The following is an 18,209-nucleotide window of genomic DNA, read 5'->3' on the forward strand; positions in this document are numbered from 1 at the left end:
CATAAATATAAGCATACTCTGTAAGTTATTGCAGATGGACTGTCATTAACCCATTGAGTTATGTATAAATTCCTTTACAGTGTCTTTGAGACACAGCAGAGTCCAGAGCTCAGTTGCTGATATTATATTCTTTAGAGGCACAGTCAAATAACAAATACATTTAGTAATCGTTTAGGGAATTCTTCTGTTTTCTCTTCCTGTAAGAAAAAACATTCTGATGACTTCTCCTGCACTTGAGGTGTTTATTGATCCATTCTGATAAAGTCAGACTTGACAATTAGCTGGTTGCTTGTAGCGTGTGATGTCATGAGATGGAGGTGCATCTGTTTGGAAATCAGCAAGAACCTTTTACATTTCTACAAGAATGTAGTTGGTGTCTAGTTTTCCCTTTTGTCCTCCGCTCCTATACCAACACTGCTGGTGGAGGCCCAACAGATTTTTGGAATCACTCCATCAAAGTGGTTCTCCTCGCTTAATCATACCCACATATAAACAAGCAGAAGCAAATGGTTTAGTCAGATCTCGACATGACATGATTTAGTAACGAAGGCTAGCACTGTGTCTATAAGGATGTATAACATAACTAGCATGTAGGATGTTCTGTTACCACCTGACCAACATGTCGGATGGTCACTGGACACTAGTATAGGATGATGGGTACAACTGTTGGCCATAGAATTACCCGGACAAACACTGACAAATATCGACCAAAAATACTTTGGAGAGTGATAAAGGAAAAAAATGATTGCACTCTGTACTTAATAATTATTCTTATGTTAAAGTGATCTAAAGCCTTGTTTCAAGTGCATTGAAAACATTCATACATCGACATCTGTCAACATCATCATCCAACAAAGTACTGCTGAGCTCAGGATCAGAAATGTTATTGAATCCCATGAATGAAAAACAGACTCCACCAATAACAATGAAAAGTGCAATACAAAAAGGCAATTACTGGATATACATTGAATGGCTGAATAAAAGACGACCATAACTAATACTGAACATAAGGTTTGATGTAATTCATATTGAAAGTTCACTTATATTTACTCAGAATGACTTTTACTAATGTTTCTATTTTAACTGTCCTCTTCACTGCTGTTATATGGATATTTCCCCGGTGTGGGACTAATAAAGGAATATCTTATCTTAATCAAAATGTTTAGGAGTGTAACTTTAATGTGTCCTCCTGCACACAACAGTGATGATGATGATGAAACATCACAAGATCAGAGAGAACAGAAAACAATTTGCTTTGATCCGCTCTGTGTAGACATGATATGTAGGGGACATGGAGGCCACAGTCTATGTTTGGACCCCCAGACTCAGAGACCTCAACTCAATCCAATGCAACTACACCACGTGTCTCGGTTTTAAACTTATCTGTAGTTGTTTTATGTCACTTTATGGTTGTTTTGCATCACTGGGCTCACTGTCTCTTCTCAGTTGGTTTGCATCTCCATGTGATGGACTTGTGAAGACACAGTCATCCAGGTTATTGTAACTGCAGGACTTCTGTATGCCTACATACAAAACTGGACATGCTTGTGTTTCTTCAGTTCAAGAAACCTTTTGTGGTGATTTTGCATCATCTTTGTGCATCTCTTTGCAGCCCTTCTGCCACTTTGTGGGGGTTTTAGTATTTGGCTGTTGTTGGCCTGTGTCTGGCAGGCTCTATCATCAGTACTCCATCCATACAAAGAGACACAGGAGACCTTCAGATACACAATCTAACACTATTAATAGATAATCAGACTGATAATAGCTTTTGAACACACCTGCCCCATGTCTCAGTGACTGACACCCGAGTGGACCCATGAAGACGTCTACAGTAACGACATCACAAGAGCAAAGTCAAGCAGGTCAAGACACAAGAGTCAATGATCTGATCTGAAATATTGCTAATAATCCTTCACTACGAGTCAACACAAGAGTAACTTGTGTTTTCCAAACAAGTTTAAGTTTAATCATCTATCTGCTCGTGTCAGACTTCTTTTTGCTGATGTCACTCGTTTCCAGATCTTAGCGATTAACTATCATTACTAATGGGAAATATTGTTGAGTTTTGTTTAAAAAAAAAATAAACCCTTCTGTCGAATTGGGGAAGCCTATTTCAAATTTCACTTTAATCTCTCACTGTAAAATCACCCCCACACACAAAACAAGCAAACAGTTGACAACCAAGAAACGATAACTTATAGTTTATTCCCACATTTGTTTTGTTTTACATTTGAAAATCTGCATATTCTGTACATTCAGTAGTTAACGGTGTGAAAGACTTCCGAAAGCCACATAAGTCAATGTATGAAGTGTTTCCCTGACTGTGACGACCAAAGTCTGCTGAGGAACTGATTGGAGAAGGCAGTCAATGTACGACGGACTCATTCACGCACAAAATACAAAATCAAATCCAATCAAACCCACACCCAGGTTGAGAAAGATGGACCATATGGAAGATGAAGCAGAACTGAAATGAAATGACAAATACACTGAACAGTCTTCAGTGTTCACAGTTGCTCAGATGTGGGAATACTGCAGTGTCACAATGAGTGAGGCAGGGAGGAGGCTGCTTTAGGAGTTTTTGGATTTAGAATGTATCAGTACCAGTAATTACCAAAACTACTTCAGGGTCCAACATCAAAACCAGGCAAAATAGTAAAACTCACATTCTTAAATTAGTGCTGAGCTAGAATTGAGACTGGTTTACTATGGGGGCTCAACAAGAACAACTAAAACTTTGTGGCGGACATTTTTTTAAGTTTGGAAATGTTCAGCACCAAAATGTTTTAATGCCAATGCAGGCTGGTAAGTGGTAACGACTGGAGCAACACAATCCAAGCTGCCACTATTGTTGTGCTTGGTGCTGGCATTGGCGTATATAAGCATATACAGAGACGCCAAGAGTTGGTTCACTGACACTCGCACCTACTCAAAACTAGTCCCCTGGGTTCACATTGGGGGACAGGATACAGACAAAAACGTGTGTCCTTCAGTAGACTGGTGTCAGGTCTGCACCAAGCAAAAGCTTGATGATCTTATCCAATTATTAGGTCTCAAATGGTTTGCCAGGTGGAACACAATAGAGGTAAACTTAGGAAAAAGAAATGTGGGTAGCTTTTCAAACCTGTGGCTACAACTTAATATCACATCCAAAACTTGAAAAAGTTTTGGATGTGATATGAAGTTGTGTCAGAAAGTGTGGTATAATTATAGAACATCTGCTCACATTGTGTATTCAAAATGCAGCAAAAAGACGATTTCAGCCATGAAACGCATTTGAAAACATGGCACCGAATAGATATAGACATGCTAATGTGATATCTATGTGTATTTTTATGGGTGCTTTCAATTCTCTATTGGACAGTGTAATCTATGTCTGTTTTATGATTGGTTGTTGGGGCCCAAGTGTAACATCATCATTATCAGACGTTGGATCATAGTTTTGGACTGAAGGTGTCCTGTGGAGTTTTTGACCTCTGCTGCCTGTTAAGTCTGTTTTGTGCATACACACGCATATGACGCACATTAGATAGAAAGATGTTCCACACTATTCCACTGACTGACAGCTGCACTAATGCTAAATAAACAGTAATGCACCATCAACTGCAAATAAATGAAAATTGCCATCTAGTAAAAACAGACGCAAACAACTCAAGTAGTCAAACTATTTCTGTTTTTATGTGTAGGTTTTATGTGGTAGGAAACACATTTGAACATTTGTTAGACCGCAATGTGTTAAAGTGACTAATATGAATGTAAACATTTGTGTGTTTGAGTTGTTGTAAATTAAAAGGGCACCTAGATTTAACCAAATTTCTTCCAAAACTGTTTACTTTTGTCATTTCTAAGGGCACAGGAGGGACACACAGTCAGAGTCCTTCATATTCAGAGCTGCATTTAAACCAGCAACCTTTACAACACCGTGACACTATATTTAGTCTTTGAAGAGGCTTTGATGGATGCAGCCCACTAAATTAGACACAAGAGTGTAAAATACCAGTTTAAACAAATCCATGCAACTCCTCTGACCCCAAACTATTTATGGTAACAGGCAAAAAGTATTCGTCTCAGTTTAGCTGCATACAAAATCTCATACAAAGCTGCTAAGTCAAAATTAAACATGAACATTAAAGTGACATTTGTAATGGATTTGTTAAGATTTTAGGGAAATCAATTTTAGGTGCCACATAAGTTCACGATGCAATTTAAACACATGCAGAGGCAAATAAAAACATATTCTTGTTGTGTGGGTATTTATTTAGACCCCTACAATTTATTTTTTATTGTCAAAATGAAAACTTCACAGTATAATCCTCACAACAGAGTAACATTGCTGCCATAGAAATAAAGAGAACACTTCCAAATTGTTCCTGCACAAAATAACTTGAAGTCGCACACAAAAAAAGAAATATTTGAGTCACACCAAACAGATCATATTATATCCAAACTTTAAATACATTAAGAATACCAGAAATAATTGCTTAAATAAATTCTACAAAAATATCTGTTGTACATATTTACATAAACTGTAGTGATTGTGTCAGTGTTATCCAAAACAGACTATAAACTGTTATTCTTATTAAACCACACCGTCACAGAGTAAATGTGGCGCTTTCAGAACAGAAACGAATCACAGTGCACTCACTTCAAACTTAAATGTTCTACATATAGTTTAGAAATGTAAAACGCAACTTGATTGGTGGTTGATCGTTACTCAACTCTTGAGCTGTTCAACACTTAGTAACAATTAATTCTATGCATTGAACTTAAATTTGAGAATAATTCTGACTGCTTGTTATATTCTTCCTGGTCTCTGTGCAAGTCATTCCTGTATATCAGAAGCAATGTGGAGCAAAGAGTGAATCTAATCCTGCTTGATTTCATTACAGCACCAACCTCGTGACCTCAATCTAAAACCTTTCCTCAGCTTTCTGTTGATACTTAAAAATTCAGTTCCAACAATCAGCAGGGAGCTGGATTGACCTTTTGTTAACTTTCACTTCAGCCGACGTGACATTTAATGTTATGTTGTCACTGTACAGATTCAGCCCAGTTTTAACTCCAACCCACCCTCCACAAATTTTAGGCAAATTTGACAGTAGAGCGGAGTCGGATTTCCACATTCTGGCACGTTGTGGCTGGCTGTTGTTATAGAGTGACGATTGATATAAGAGAACAGACGGGGATCCACCTTATTTCTTGTAACACTGCTTTTCTCTGTCCACATAACTAAAGAGCTACGATTAAATACTATTCATCAATTGTTTCTGTGTGGGACATATCTGTCGATGGGCACAACACCAGCTTCATTTGCTTCATAAGTCATTGAAGTAATTGGAGAAGCTGGTGTTGATTGGAACCAGATTTAAACACTAAAACAAAATCAGACTGTACCTTGTAGATATTTTTTTAAGTTATCTGTATGTAAGTAGCTCAACACTTTGTGATTCTGAGCAATAACATCTCCACTGCAGCAGGTCCAGTTTAGCGTCCTATAGGGGTAAATAAATTAAAGTATATTCATATAAAGTACACATTTGATGACAATCTGAGCCAACAAGGATAGCATTGCGCACAGTAGCATAAACAGAATACTATCTGCAGTCAATTGAGGTTTCTTTTTCCCAAAAAAACAATAATTGTCGCTCACACAAGCTGGCTCCATTTCCATCCTTCATCAACCGACTATAAAAAGGCTGAAATGGATGAGTGACATGGGAAACTATTTGTGAAGTGTTGAACTGGACAAAAACAGGATCGACCTTCCTTCAGCATGTAAGGAACAGACATGTGGACGTAGTGATTGCATAGTCTTCATAATTGATAGCAGAGAGGGTTTTCAGTCACTCTTCTGTTGTTCTTTCCTTCACACATTGTCAAACTTATGTTTTAAATAGTCTTTCATAACCTTTGCAATTGGTAGATCCTCCAGGAACTTCAAGCTCTGAAGGCCGATGCAGTGACGGATTTTTATTCGACACAAGTCTTGTAGAGTCCGTGGTTGTCCTGAAAGAGGAATGGAAAGAGTCGTTATACAGAGGATTTCCACCAGAGGAGGTTCACTCCATTCAGGCCCATGTTAGCCGGTGTTTGCTTATTGTGTTCAAGTCAACATTGGTGTTTCGTCAAACGGGAACCAGAAATTAGAGTAATGCAAAACCAAAGATAAGTGTTCGACCAAATGTATTACCAGTGTCACTATGACGTACAGTAGTTTTTCTACTGGTGAGCGCTGCCTGCGACACACTGACCATCAGCTCTATCTTCATTTGTGTGTTAAGTATGTCTATGACTAAGTATGCCATGCTGTATTTCTGTACAGTCCTCAAGCTCCACCAATATCTCTCCGCAGCGTAAGTTATATGTTACATCCTGCCTCTACCTGCTGCACCACCCCTCGCCTGAATCCAGCTGAGAATTTAATACTGCTGTGAACTCTTCTTAGCAGAGAACCCCCTGCTGCATTGTGATTATGATATGTATGAAAACTGCTTCTGAGAGAAAAATGCTGCTGTTACACATGCACTGCAACCCTGAACTTTTCTATGCATTACCAAGAGGAGATGTATGTGTGAACACAAATGTCCAATAAGTTGAACCTAAGAACTGATGGATTGCAGAGTCAGTGTGATTGGGAAGATGTGGAAACATGTAAAGGGTGATGGACATTTGGTTTGAAAAACAGGAAAATAAGAAAGTCGTTACAAAGCCTCACAAGGCTCTTAAAAATGCAGGTAATGAGGAGCCCCAGGTTATGTGTTGTACAGACTGTTCAGATTAAAGATTGTACATTGAAAATGGGTTAAAGGTTATCACATATGACCTTCCTAATGAAACTTCAAATTGTCTTTGTCAGTCACATGGATAAAAGTTTGGGTAAACTAAAGAAAGTCCAGACCAAATTATTAGGACAGTTACACATTTTGTTGTTTTTCAGGCTTTAAGTGCTGAAGAACAGAACAATATTTAATCCATATACTTATGTCTGTATATGTCTGTACTGTATTTTGTAGTGAAAATAAGTAAATACAACCGCTGCAGCAAGAAAATGTTATTACACTGAAGGTAACTAAAAAAGCAAAAGTTTCAGCACCCTACTGAGTCAGTACTTAGTACCACCCCCCTGCCAGCTGTTAAGCACAGGTGTGGAAACATTCTGCTTCGAGGTTGCGTGGCAGCGACTTGTACAGGGAAACACAGAGGAAAGAATGGATTCCATTAAATATCAGTGAATTCTAGATGCAAATGTCCTGCAGTCAGTCGAGACACTGAAACAGAGACAAGGCTGGCGTCTACAAAATGTCAATGATCCAAAGCAGACGTCAAAACCATCTGTTGCTACAGTTGAATGCAGAAGTTCAGGCACATATGGACAAATTACATATTCTGTTGATTTCTGAAGTGAAAAATAATTAAATGCAATGTTCTGTAGGTGGTGAACTAGGATTTTTCAAGCCTGTTTCACAGCGTTTTTTTGACATTAGAAAAGCACAGGTATTACTCATAACATGTTCAATTGTCCAGGTAAAACATGAACATATGACACCCTGTCCACATTAATGCAACTGCGTTTCAGCCTCTTGTCCACACGCAAACAGCCTTTTGAGTCACTAAAACGATTATTTGGAAACGATTACCTGGAGTTTTGCAAACATTTATGTTTGTCTTTTGAAATTTAAGTCATTGGCACAACAGCTGGGAGAAAGAAGTTAAGAAGATGAAAATGTAAACAATGTAACTCAACTGATCTTTAAAAGATATATTTAATGAAAAATAACACCCCATCAAAATTAGGATACCTTTACTAGCAGGTTGAATTAACCCTTTTCTAATTTTTATACATCCATCTCCAGGCAGCATGTTATGACTAATTTGTTGATGTAAAATTCACTGTTGTGTTTAAGGAAACACTTTTATATATATTGCCCTTCTCTATTGCACAACAAAGTCCATAAATCACTTTGAAAATGTATATTTATATGTGGAGTGGTTATCTAACTCATTTGGGGCTGTTGAAGAGTGCTTATGTATGTAGCTCATGTAGGGTTGTTCTAGCGCACATTTAGTTCTTTCTTTCATTGTTGTTGGTTAAGGGTTCAGGTTTGTCAGTATGCAAAAGCTAGCTTTAGGTCAACAGGCTGCCAGAGTTGAAAGATACTGAAATATCTGCCATTTTTCAATCATTCATGGATTTTAAGGTCCACACATCAAGACTTAGATGAATATTTGCACGAGGACAGCTGTGCATGTTGAACTTTCTGTCAGAGGAACAAACTAAGAGTGCAGCAGCTGAAAGAGCTGGGGGTGCCTGTCATTCTGTGTGGGATGAGATTTTCGTGTCATATGAGTTAATCCAGGAGGTGGAGGTGTAATCAATAACCCGGCAGATATGTGATCTGGCTGATGGCTCAGAGTCTCTGAAAGGACTTCTGTGAATCAGTGCACAGCTCTTTGATATCTTTGATATCAAACTTCAGGGGGCAGGAATGCAGCCATTGTTCCTTCCAAATCAGAATGCTTCAGGTAACGTGCTCTCCTGTTCTCTGACCTGGGATTGTTCTCTGACTGAACACTGGTCATTATAGCCTTGTGTTGGCAAGCAGCCCTCTTTCACTCTATACATTTCTCAACTTTTGCCTCCTCTCATCTTACAATAAAAAAGATCTATCGCTTTTCTTACTAAACTTGGACTCTTTTTCTAAACGCCACCCACTATAAACAGATATCTTTTCACAGATAGGGACATTAACTTTTCACTGTGCTACGCTGCATTTGCTAACATGCATGCAACACTGGCTAGTATCAATTCTTACAAATATAGTGTGCACTTGAAAATGCAGTTATTGAGGCAACAATCTCCATCATATGAAATCTTTCATTTTGAAGTGGATTTGAAGGGATTCTTCGCACATTTACAAATAAACCAATGCCACCTGTGAAATGTATTCTGATCCAGTTCCAGAGGCTATTATTTTAAGCACCAAATGAAAATGTGTTGACACAAATACCTCAATGGGCTACGTGTGCACTTCTCTCTGATGGAAAGAAGCGAAAACCAAGCTAAAGTGTCACGTTTTGACAGAAAGAGAGAAGATGTGGCCTCTTCCAAATATTGCAGGAAGGAAGAGAATAAGTAACAGAAAGATATGTTCACATAAAGAATTGTCTGCTTGATACAAACAAATGACTCACACTTTCTGTTTATCTTATATCTTGAGCTTTTTCTATCAGTTACATTTAATTGATTTCTCCTAAAACTTTGAAATGATTATTATTATTATTATTGTTATTATCATCATTATTGGTGCACTTTTCTTCATGTGTAGGTTGTATGTAGGTTTGACTTACTGGTGACCTCCTGCAGGAAGTCCAGACAGGGCCGGCTGATTCCTGACATGTTAACGGATACAGCTACAGGTGTCTGCCCGTCATAGTTCCTGGTATTTGTATTAGCTCCATACGTGTAGAGCATCTGGGCGCACAATACATCATCCCTGAGGGCAGACAGGTGCAGGGGAGTCTGGCCATCTTCAAGACGTCCCAGGTTTGTGTCCGCTCCCCTCTGCAGGAACATGCGGCAGTACGAGTGATTGCCTTTGATGACGGCATACCGCAGCAGGAAGCCATTCTGAATGTCAATGTTGGCACTGTGGTCCAAGAGGATCCGTACGCAACTGGAGCGCTCACGGATGATGGCCAACTGCAGCGGCGTGGTGCCTTTATCGCTCAGTGGGTCCACCTCGGCCCTGAACTCGAGGAGGAGGCGTACGAAAGAATCTCGACCGTAGTGGGCGGCCACGTGCAGCGGCGTCCAGCCGTCATTGCTTTTTGCATTTATAATGTCACTGCGAAACTCGGATTCCAGCATCAGTCGGGCGATGCGTGCTCTGCCATGCATAGCAGCATAGTGAAGTGCTGTGAAGCCACCTATGAAGTCCTTCACTGTGGGGTCAGCTGCACAGAGGAGAGAGAAAAAGAGAGGAAAGTCAAATACAGCAGGAGTTGTGCTTTAAGGCTGTGGCTGAAGGTGCCCTCTAGCTAATGTGCACTAGCTTCATTATCACACAACAGAATTCAGAAAAATACAGAGTAACACCTTTAAACCTCCTTCTGACTGTTCACATCAGTTTCAAATGGTCTTAAATTGCATCTATACAGAACAAGAGACAGGACAAAGTATCCTGAGTATTTTATGTTATTTTTCTTCAGAGGGAAATTGTATTTAAAAGAACAGTTCATCTGTGCTACTAATGGCAACTGGAGAGAGTTCCAGAAAAGTGGCCAAAGATTTCCTGACCACAAGAATTTTATTAAGTGATAATATGTCTGTGTTGAGACTGCAGCTTTGTATGCTGCCCCCAAGTGTCTAATAACAAGAACAAATGCATTAAGGCAGATTTAACCCTAGGCAGTTTTTGTTTTTGTTTATTTAAATTTCCAGCTGAAAAAAAGATGATTAATTCAGTTATAGCACCACAACTATCAGGCCTCTGGATTATAAATAGGAGACATGAAGAATGACAGATAATGAATATTAAAATCTATTCATTAAAAAATCCCTCAAAACACTTATCGGACATAAACGATTTATCTCAAAATTAAGCATTTTTTATTGTCAGCAAAGGATGAGTACGAATGGGTATCCACAGGCTGGATTACGTCTTAAAAGCTTTTTTTCACATCATCATCCAAGGTCATCATTATGTTAAGGACCTTTTGACTTTCTGAAGACTGCAGAAGAGCCAATTTTGAAATTAATATCACAAAAGACACACAAACATAGACCCCTTATGTCAAAGTATGTTTGTCAAGGAAATGAACCATGCATGTAAATTTTTAACTAGGACTTTGTCTAATACAGAAGTGAATAAATGGCTGTCTTATCCAGTAAAGTAACGCCCTCTAGTGTTCACACAGGAAAACCTGACATGGCATGATGCTCGAAGAGAAAGCCTCTGACCTCCATGCTCCAGAAAGACTCGAACACATCTCTCTTTTCCTTTGGCAGCGGAGAAGTGGAGCAGAGTCCAGCCGTTGGCGTCGCGGATCTTGGGCGAGTATCCTTGCTCCAGCATTCTCCTGACAGTGCAGACATCCCCAGCTGCCACTGCAGCCTGGATCTGCAGCTCCTCATGAAGCTCAGGGTTCCTTCTGCAGTGATGGTTCAGCATCCTGTCACATTTCGGAAGGGGAATGTTCATCTGTGCCTAACCGCTGTTAGGAAAAATCAGTGAATACATTCTGTATGCCTCAGGGAAGTGGCTGGGTTTGTGCAGCGCGTCTGACGTTTCTAACTCACCTGCCAATTGTATTGGATTTGGCTGCAATGCTGTTTACCCCTGAAACTCCAGAAGTGTTTTGCGGACTCAAACACTGCATATCCAAATTATTATAAACTCACCAATTCTGGTGGTACTGATACCTACAGTACATATTTACATCTGATCTAATTTAATGATTACATTATTGGTAGGTAGCGATTTTAATCATCAAAACATATCCACTTTCAATCAAGATGTCTTTCTTAAAAAAAGGGAGAAATGCAGATAGAGCTGATTCTAAGATATTGGTGGGTATTGATATTTGGGCTGATCTGGGTCTATTTTAATGGATCTCTATTGGAACATATATACCTGATGTAAATTAGATTCTTTCATAATTGATACTACACTGTGTTTAGTCCACCTCCACCTGCTGATAGTGCAACAATCTCCTTTACCAGAGCAAGGCTCCACAGTGCCAGCTTTTTACTGCTTATGTGAGTGAAAATTATAATTGTGTGAATGTAAAAATATCAACATTGTTTATCACTGAGTTGAGGCAACGTGGCTGATAAATTATCATTAGCAGCAGGTTACAAATCTATCCAGGTAACAGCTGCACACCTTTAGCCGGTGCTATAGTTTTCACCAATAAAAAATAAAACTGTTCAATATTAATTCTGTGAGTAATTTGGAAGCAGGTTAAAATTAAAATTGACTGGTATTCTCTGTGAGCCAGTGTCCAAAGAACTTTTGTGTAGGTAATGTGGGACAACTAAACTTCAGTCGGTTTATTTCCTGTTCTAACAAAATCTAGTCAACATGACTTTTACATGGGTTTACCATGGACATCACATGACTTCATGGGGGAGATGTCACAGAAAGGGGCGGAGCAAGTGTCAGTCAGAAGCTCCCACTTGGAATTGCATGACACGGTCAATAACATAGGATTCTGACAAGATAAATGTTAAGGATATAAATCTTTCATAAATAAGACAAGGATCCTAATTGTTAACAAAGTATGTTTGTGATGTATTCAAGCTACAAAATATGCATTGAGATGTTGAAAATGTGTTTTAGGGGTTTTTCACCTGCAAGGACTGTTTGTTCCTCAAGTAGACCCAATAGAATGGTGAATTACTGAATGAATAAACTGTTATTGTTCTTTTTGCTTGCTGTTTGTAGAAATGTAGTAGTTTTTTTTTGTAAATGTGATTCACTTTTAATAGAATGTTTTAAATATATTTTATATTTTCTTTATTAAGGCTAAGGTTCTTTATAAAAACAAATAGCACTTTTATATGCTTTGCTTCCCTTTTTCATAATGCTTTTTGTGTGGTTAGAAAACATCTTGAGGATTGCAGAAAGGTATAATATGTTGATCTAATGTGTAAAACAGATATTGGAATCAGTCGCAGAAGTCAAAATTGTAAAAAAATGTCCCAGATTACCAGAATTCACCCCTATGTGCAAGTGTCATGTTTGCAAAGGTAAGACAGTCCGCGCGCTGAAAAAACGTACGATAGCATTAACTTAACATGTGGGTCCTTCCCACTGACAAAGTGTAAGACTGTCCCCCATTTGGGGCTGGGCGATAAAACGATAAAGATCATTATAGCGATATAACTTTTTGATAAAATTTGAAGACATGTCGATAGAACTCATCCCATCCATGTTTTGACAGACAACACGAACAGCCAATGATAATGAGAATAGTGCCGCGCTGAACCAATCATGTGGCTGGAATAGAGTTACGCCCACATCAGGTTAGGTTGACACACAACTCAGAGCGTAGGAGGAGCAGCAGCACATGTGTTTGTGTTTGTATTTCTGCAAAGAGGTGGAAGACTCTGAATTGATGCAGTGACTGAACATAATCGATTCATGTTTTCCGCTACATTCATTGTTTTAGCTGTTGTCCACCACTGAATAATTATAACTACCGCTGCTCCAACACAGACGCTCATTAAAGGTCCAGGTGTCCATCTCACCCCTTTGACCTGTGCTCACTTTACACTTTAACAATAAACACCATCACAAGTTATTAGGACATGTACAGGACTGACGTTTAGTTTGTGTTTGAGTCGCTCTAGATGTCTTTATGAGACGCATGTTTAAACCTGCTACACAACACTAGACGTGACGCGTACAGTCAGGACATTAGGGTTAAAGTGACCGGAATGATCCGACAACATCAATTAATAACTATTTTAGAATATAGGATTAGATGGTGAATATACCATGTGATTAAGACACACACACACACACACACACACACACACACACACACACACACACACACACACACACACACACACACACACACACACACACACACACACACACACACACACACAATACGGTGTTTTAACTTCATTGTTGCAGAAGAAGCGACACCCAAAATTATCCAGGAACATAAATATGAATTCAGCAGGTTTTTATAAAGATCAGTTCTACCTGTTAGTGATTAGAAAACATCAGGGGTACAGAGTCACTTGTTGACCTGCGCAGAGTAATGTGCCTGAGTTGTGCCTGCGCTGATTTGATTTATATCGTGATATTAAAAAAATGATCATGATAAGGTTTTTTTCTATATCGCCCAGCCCTAACCACAATGTAGTTACCCAATGCAGTGTAAACATAACCATGTTCACATAAGCTGTCCAGGTATATTTTGGAGAACATCCAGTCCTTAAACAATAGGGGCAGTTTTAACCACAGGCTCTGAAGATGCAGCAGCAGAGTTTCTACATGAATTTGTTAGACGCAGCCCAAATTGAAGCCTGACTTAAACCACAGCTAAGCTGAGGAGACAAGAGCAGCCCTGATAAATTCAGCTAACTTCTCTTGTTAGGAGAGATGACTTCTTTTCATTCAAATTCTTGAATTTAAATAGACTGAGGGTATGATATAGAATGTACCTTTTGACCAGCTGGTAAGATGGACTTCTCTTAGTCATATCGGAGCTGCACCTGTAATGATACAGCTGCACAGTGAGGGAGCCTGAGAGGGAAAAGGGAAGGCACCTCTGTCTTCACTTGTGATTCCTGCAACACACAAAAACACTGTCACTGTTAGTAATGCAGCAACAATATCAGATGGTAAGGTATGCTCAATACTGTCAGAGATTATCTGGACATGTTGTGGATGTACAACCAACAATACTAGTAATAAGATTAGCAATAAATGACTAGAATGGGAAGTGACACGTATGTTGCAAATACACAAGTATCTAACTGAAACAGCTCTGGTTTTCATTTTGAAGACATGTTAAAGGCTGAAGACAAATGGCTAAAACATGACAAAGAGACAGGAAAGTGAACAGGATATCCGCTCATCACACCCAACACTGTATTTACCTTTAACTATGAGCCGGTGGAGGAACAGCAGTGGACAATGGAATGGCTTTATTTGCTAACATAAGCAACAATGCAAAGCACGAACAAGTAAACTACATCGACAACTAGCTAAACCTAAGAGCAGCAACTGTGCACATGGTGACAACTCTTGACACACACTACAGGACATGTAGTTAATGTGACATTGTGACACAGAAGCTCTCATTGTGAGGCTGTTGTTGTCCAGGCTGGAAGCTAACGCCAGCAAGCTAACAAACTCACTAGCGCCAGCTCGCTAGCTAGTGCTGACTTTTTTGTCACAGCACAGCTGGTCACACACAGACCTCGACACAGTGTGTAAGGTCATTACACGTCACTCTGCACATGTACTGAGGAAAAACAACAACTTTAAACAAGTGTAAAAACAAAGATTTACTTGACAGACGCCGAGTCGACGCTTCACTTGGCCAATCAGCTTTAAGATGGGCGGAAGAGTCAGAGCTGCATACTTCTGTCCCTTCAGCTGTGAACCAGCACCGAGCAGCAGTGTTGTCCCCAGAAACCTCTGCGTGTGTCCGCTGCTGCGATCTTCACCATCATCTCTCTGTGGAACAACCTGCTTTAACAACAAAGTGTCTCTCTGTGAACCTCAGTGACCCAGCAGCAAAAACAACCACACTTCCGACTGCAAGCTTTCACAATAAAAGCATTAAAGTATACTTCAGCTTTTGCAAAAATGAAACTAACAACAATACTCCTATGTGAGAAATGTTGCTGCTGACCCAAACTTTAGGTGCACTATATACATATATATATTGGGGTCATTTAAGACTAGAATCGCACCTGTCTTCGTTCCTATTAGACTATTAAAAGTCAACAGAAATCAAAACAGAATTGCTAATCAATATAGGTGCAATTAAAACATTTCATTTATTGACATATATACTGAACTGACATTTCTCTGTGCAGAACGAAACTGTTATAACCATACTGGAACTTTTATTTTATATTTTATTGTCTTCCAACAGCGTTTGTCATGACAAACAGATCAGTCTGTCAGTGGAATACAAAACGAAGCCTGCCAAAGAAGACTACTCTCTGAAAACAATCTCACTTTTGCCAAAGCTTTTGAGATTGCTCTCAGCTAGAAGTATCATATCACATGGAACATACATACGAACATTCCCACATCTGCCATTACAGAGAGCTAGAGTTTAGCTTAAAGCTTATAATGGGGGTTGTGTTCTTGTTTTGGGGCAGATCACAGCCAAAGTAGTCTAAGAGGGTCAAACTACTGATTTGCCACTTATAGTTGTTAAAGGTAACTGGTCAACATTGTGTAGCAGAAATTGTCTCAGGAAATTCAAGCTAAACTGGCAGCAGATTGTTAAGATAAATAAGTGGAGCCAAAAGGAGACTATGAGACTAGCGACTGAATTATAAACAACAGAGATTTAATAAGACAATCTAAATGTGAATGGTGAGTCCATGTATTTCCAGAGAAGATTCTATGCAGAACGTCTGTCTTAGGGGGTTCAGAGTCCATACAGAGCTATGATTAATTATCAGATGAATGGACAGAGATTGAGCTTGTGTGAGCATCAGGCATAATGCAATATGGAGAGGTGTTTGAATTATCTCCCTCTGAAAAAGTTCAATATTTTTGGAAATATTTCAGCTGAGTGCAATGAGAAGGATGATAACACTATCAAGGAGCTTGACCCCAACACAGCTAATCAACTGCAGCGTTCCACATTGAATGCAAAGGGATTAGAGTGGTTCTGATCTTCACATCTCATTTGGGTCAAGAAGGTAAACAAGTGCATTTTCCAAAATGTCAAACTACTGCTTCAAGATCCCAAAATTTGAACCATTTCTTTGATCGACATCAACTCTGTAGGGTCAAAAGACAGCCAGATGACTCTGTTTCCATGTCCAATTATTGTATGTATTATTATTTCTAGGGAAAAAAAATGTATTGTATATGTATTTTTTTTAAATAGATTTACTTGGTTGTAAAATTGTTGTGATGAGACAAGGTGTCTACACAACATCCACTCGACATAAAATAAATCATCAATTTTCTAAATGCCAGTGCAGCGCCCATTCTAAACCTGCCTGTTTGGAATGGGCTGTTTGCTGTTTGTGTGCAGGGCTTTTATTAACAGTCTATGGTGCAGAGTTAGAAAACTATGGTTCATATGGTTCCATTTATTACTGCACTGTAACAAGTTTCTGTATTTTTTAGAGCATTATTACTGTATAATCAACAAATACAAACTATAGAAACAGTGTACAGCATGTTGCTGTAGAACTGCAAGGAGCTAGGTAGCTAGCATAGAACTATGCTAGCTACCTAGTCCATTTGGAGAGGCTAAATATTTGTTTTTCTCTTACTTGCTAGCCAGGGGTAAAAAAATAGCTGGGTCAAAGCGAACAGAACACCACAACAGGTGATAATTTTAAACAGCAAAAAATGTATGAAACTATTTATGTATTTTCTAAGTTACATTGCTAGGAAGACTGCTACAGCTAAGTTTTATAAATTTCAATCAACTGTTACACCAACCATTGCAGTAACTGCAAGTGTCATAGAGCAATTAGTATTGCCCATACATTTCCACTTCTTTATCTACTAATTCCAGAAATCTCCGTCTGTTTGTCTGTCTCTAAAACTCATTTCTCTTGAACCGATCACTTGGCTTGTGTATTTGCCCAGTGAAGTGCAGTTTGGAATTTGGTGCGATTTGGACACTTGATACATTCAATATTAAACTATCAGTAGGTTCTTACCTACTTTCTTACTTAAGGGTTCTGTGGACTGAGTTCAGCAGCCTATCTTTGTTTGCCGGCACTTCATTTCTACAGGTCACTTTTACAGTTTCAGAAAGGAAACTGCAACCAGCATAACCACTGGCCAAGCAAACTTCATATTGCAAACAGGCAGGATTAAAACCACCAATTCATTAAATATTAACTATTTTATTATTATATAAATTGTTCAGATACATATTTAATTTCTCTTCTTCTTTAATTTCTCCCTGAACATTTCACTGTTAGGTTTTAATGTTATGTTTTTAAAATTACTTGAAAATATCCTGCCTGACAGACTTATATACTATATGATGTTTTTGTATGATTTGTCACATTGACTCAATATTACTAGGATTGATGTTATAGAATGGTCTTGCACATTTTATTCACAACCTTTTCCCTGGGGTTTTTCTTTTTTTTTTTATTATATATTTGTTTTAAGATGTAAAGTCAAATTAACTGACACTACTCAAAAAATTAAGAATGCAGAAATAATCATTTTCAGTGCCTGTGTAATTTTCAAATGTATGAATATGAGATCTGTTAAAGGGGACATAGCATGCAAATTCCACTGTGTTAGTGCTTCTACAGGTTAATGTGGGTATCTGGCATGTCTACCAACCCAAAAACTCTGGGGAAAAAACACTCGCGTGTTTTGTTATGGTTCCTCTAAGTCAGAAACGTCATGCTTGAGTGACTCGATTGAGCTTCCTGGGTTTTGTGTCGTAACAAGGCACTGGAAGTCTCCCTACATGGCCTTGGCCCACCCCCCACCTTATCCCCCTTCACCTCCCCA

The 18,209-nt window shown here is 38.9% G+C and overlaps 1 protein-coding gene across 2 annotated transcripts; it reads right to left on the reverse strand.

Moving 5' to 3' along the window:
- Positions 1-4,239: 4,239 nt before the first annotated feature.
- asb7 (ankyrin repeat and SOCS box containing 7) lies at positions 4,240-15,279 on the reverse strand. Of its 2 annotated transcripts, XM_035157463.2 has the most exons (5): positions 15,036-15,279; positions 14,183-14,308; positions 10,961-11,172; positions 9,349-9,954; positions 4,240-6,006 (listed from the first exon to the last, which is right to left on the reverse strand). In XM_035157463.2, the coding sequence occupies exons 2-5, from the start codon at positions 14,218-14,220 to the stop codon at positions 5,867-5,869; spliced, it is 996 nt and encodes a 331-aa protein (XP_035013354.1). In that variant the 5' UTR covers positions 14,221-14,308; positions 15,036-15,279; the 3' UTR covers positions 4,240-5,866. The 2 variants fall into 2 exon arrangements, with proteins under 2 accessions (XP_035013354.1, XP_035013359.1); XM_035157468.2 differs by lacking the exon at positions 15,036-15,279 and having other exon boundaries at positions 10,961-11,214.
- Positions 15,280-18,209: the final 2,930 nt, after the last annotated feature.

Source organism: Hippoglossus stenolepis, chromosome 1 (assembly GCF_022539355.2).
Source record: "Hippoglossus stenolepis isolate QCI-W04-F060 chromosome 1, HSTE1.2, whole genome shotgun sequence".
NCBI classification, from domain to species: Eukaryota; Metazoa; Chordata; class Actinopteri; order Pleuronectiformes; family Pleuronectidae; genus Hippoglossus; species Hippoglossus stenolepis.

Coding starts and splice junctions, on each gene's coding strand:
- asb7 (XM_035157463.2), bottom strand. CDS start 14,220: ATGACTAAGAGAAGTCCATCTTACCAGCTGGTCAAAAG. Junction 11,173..14,182: donor TCTTACCAGCTGGTCAAAAG/GTACATTCTATA, acceptor GAAATGTGACAG/GATGCTGAACCATCACTGCA. Junction 6,007..9,348: donor CTTCCTGCAGGAGGTCACCA/GTAAGTCAAACC, acceptor TTCCTCTTTCAG/GACAACCACGGACTCTACAA.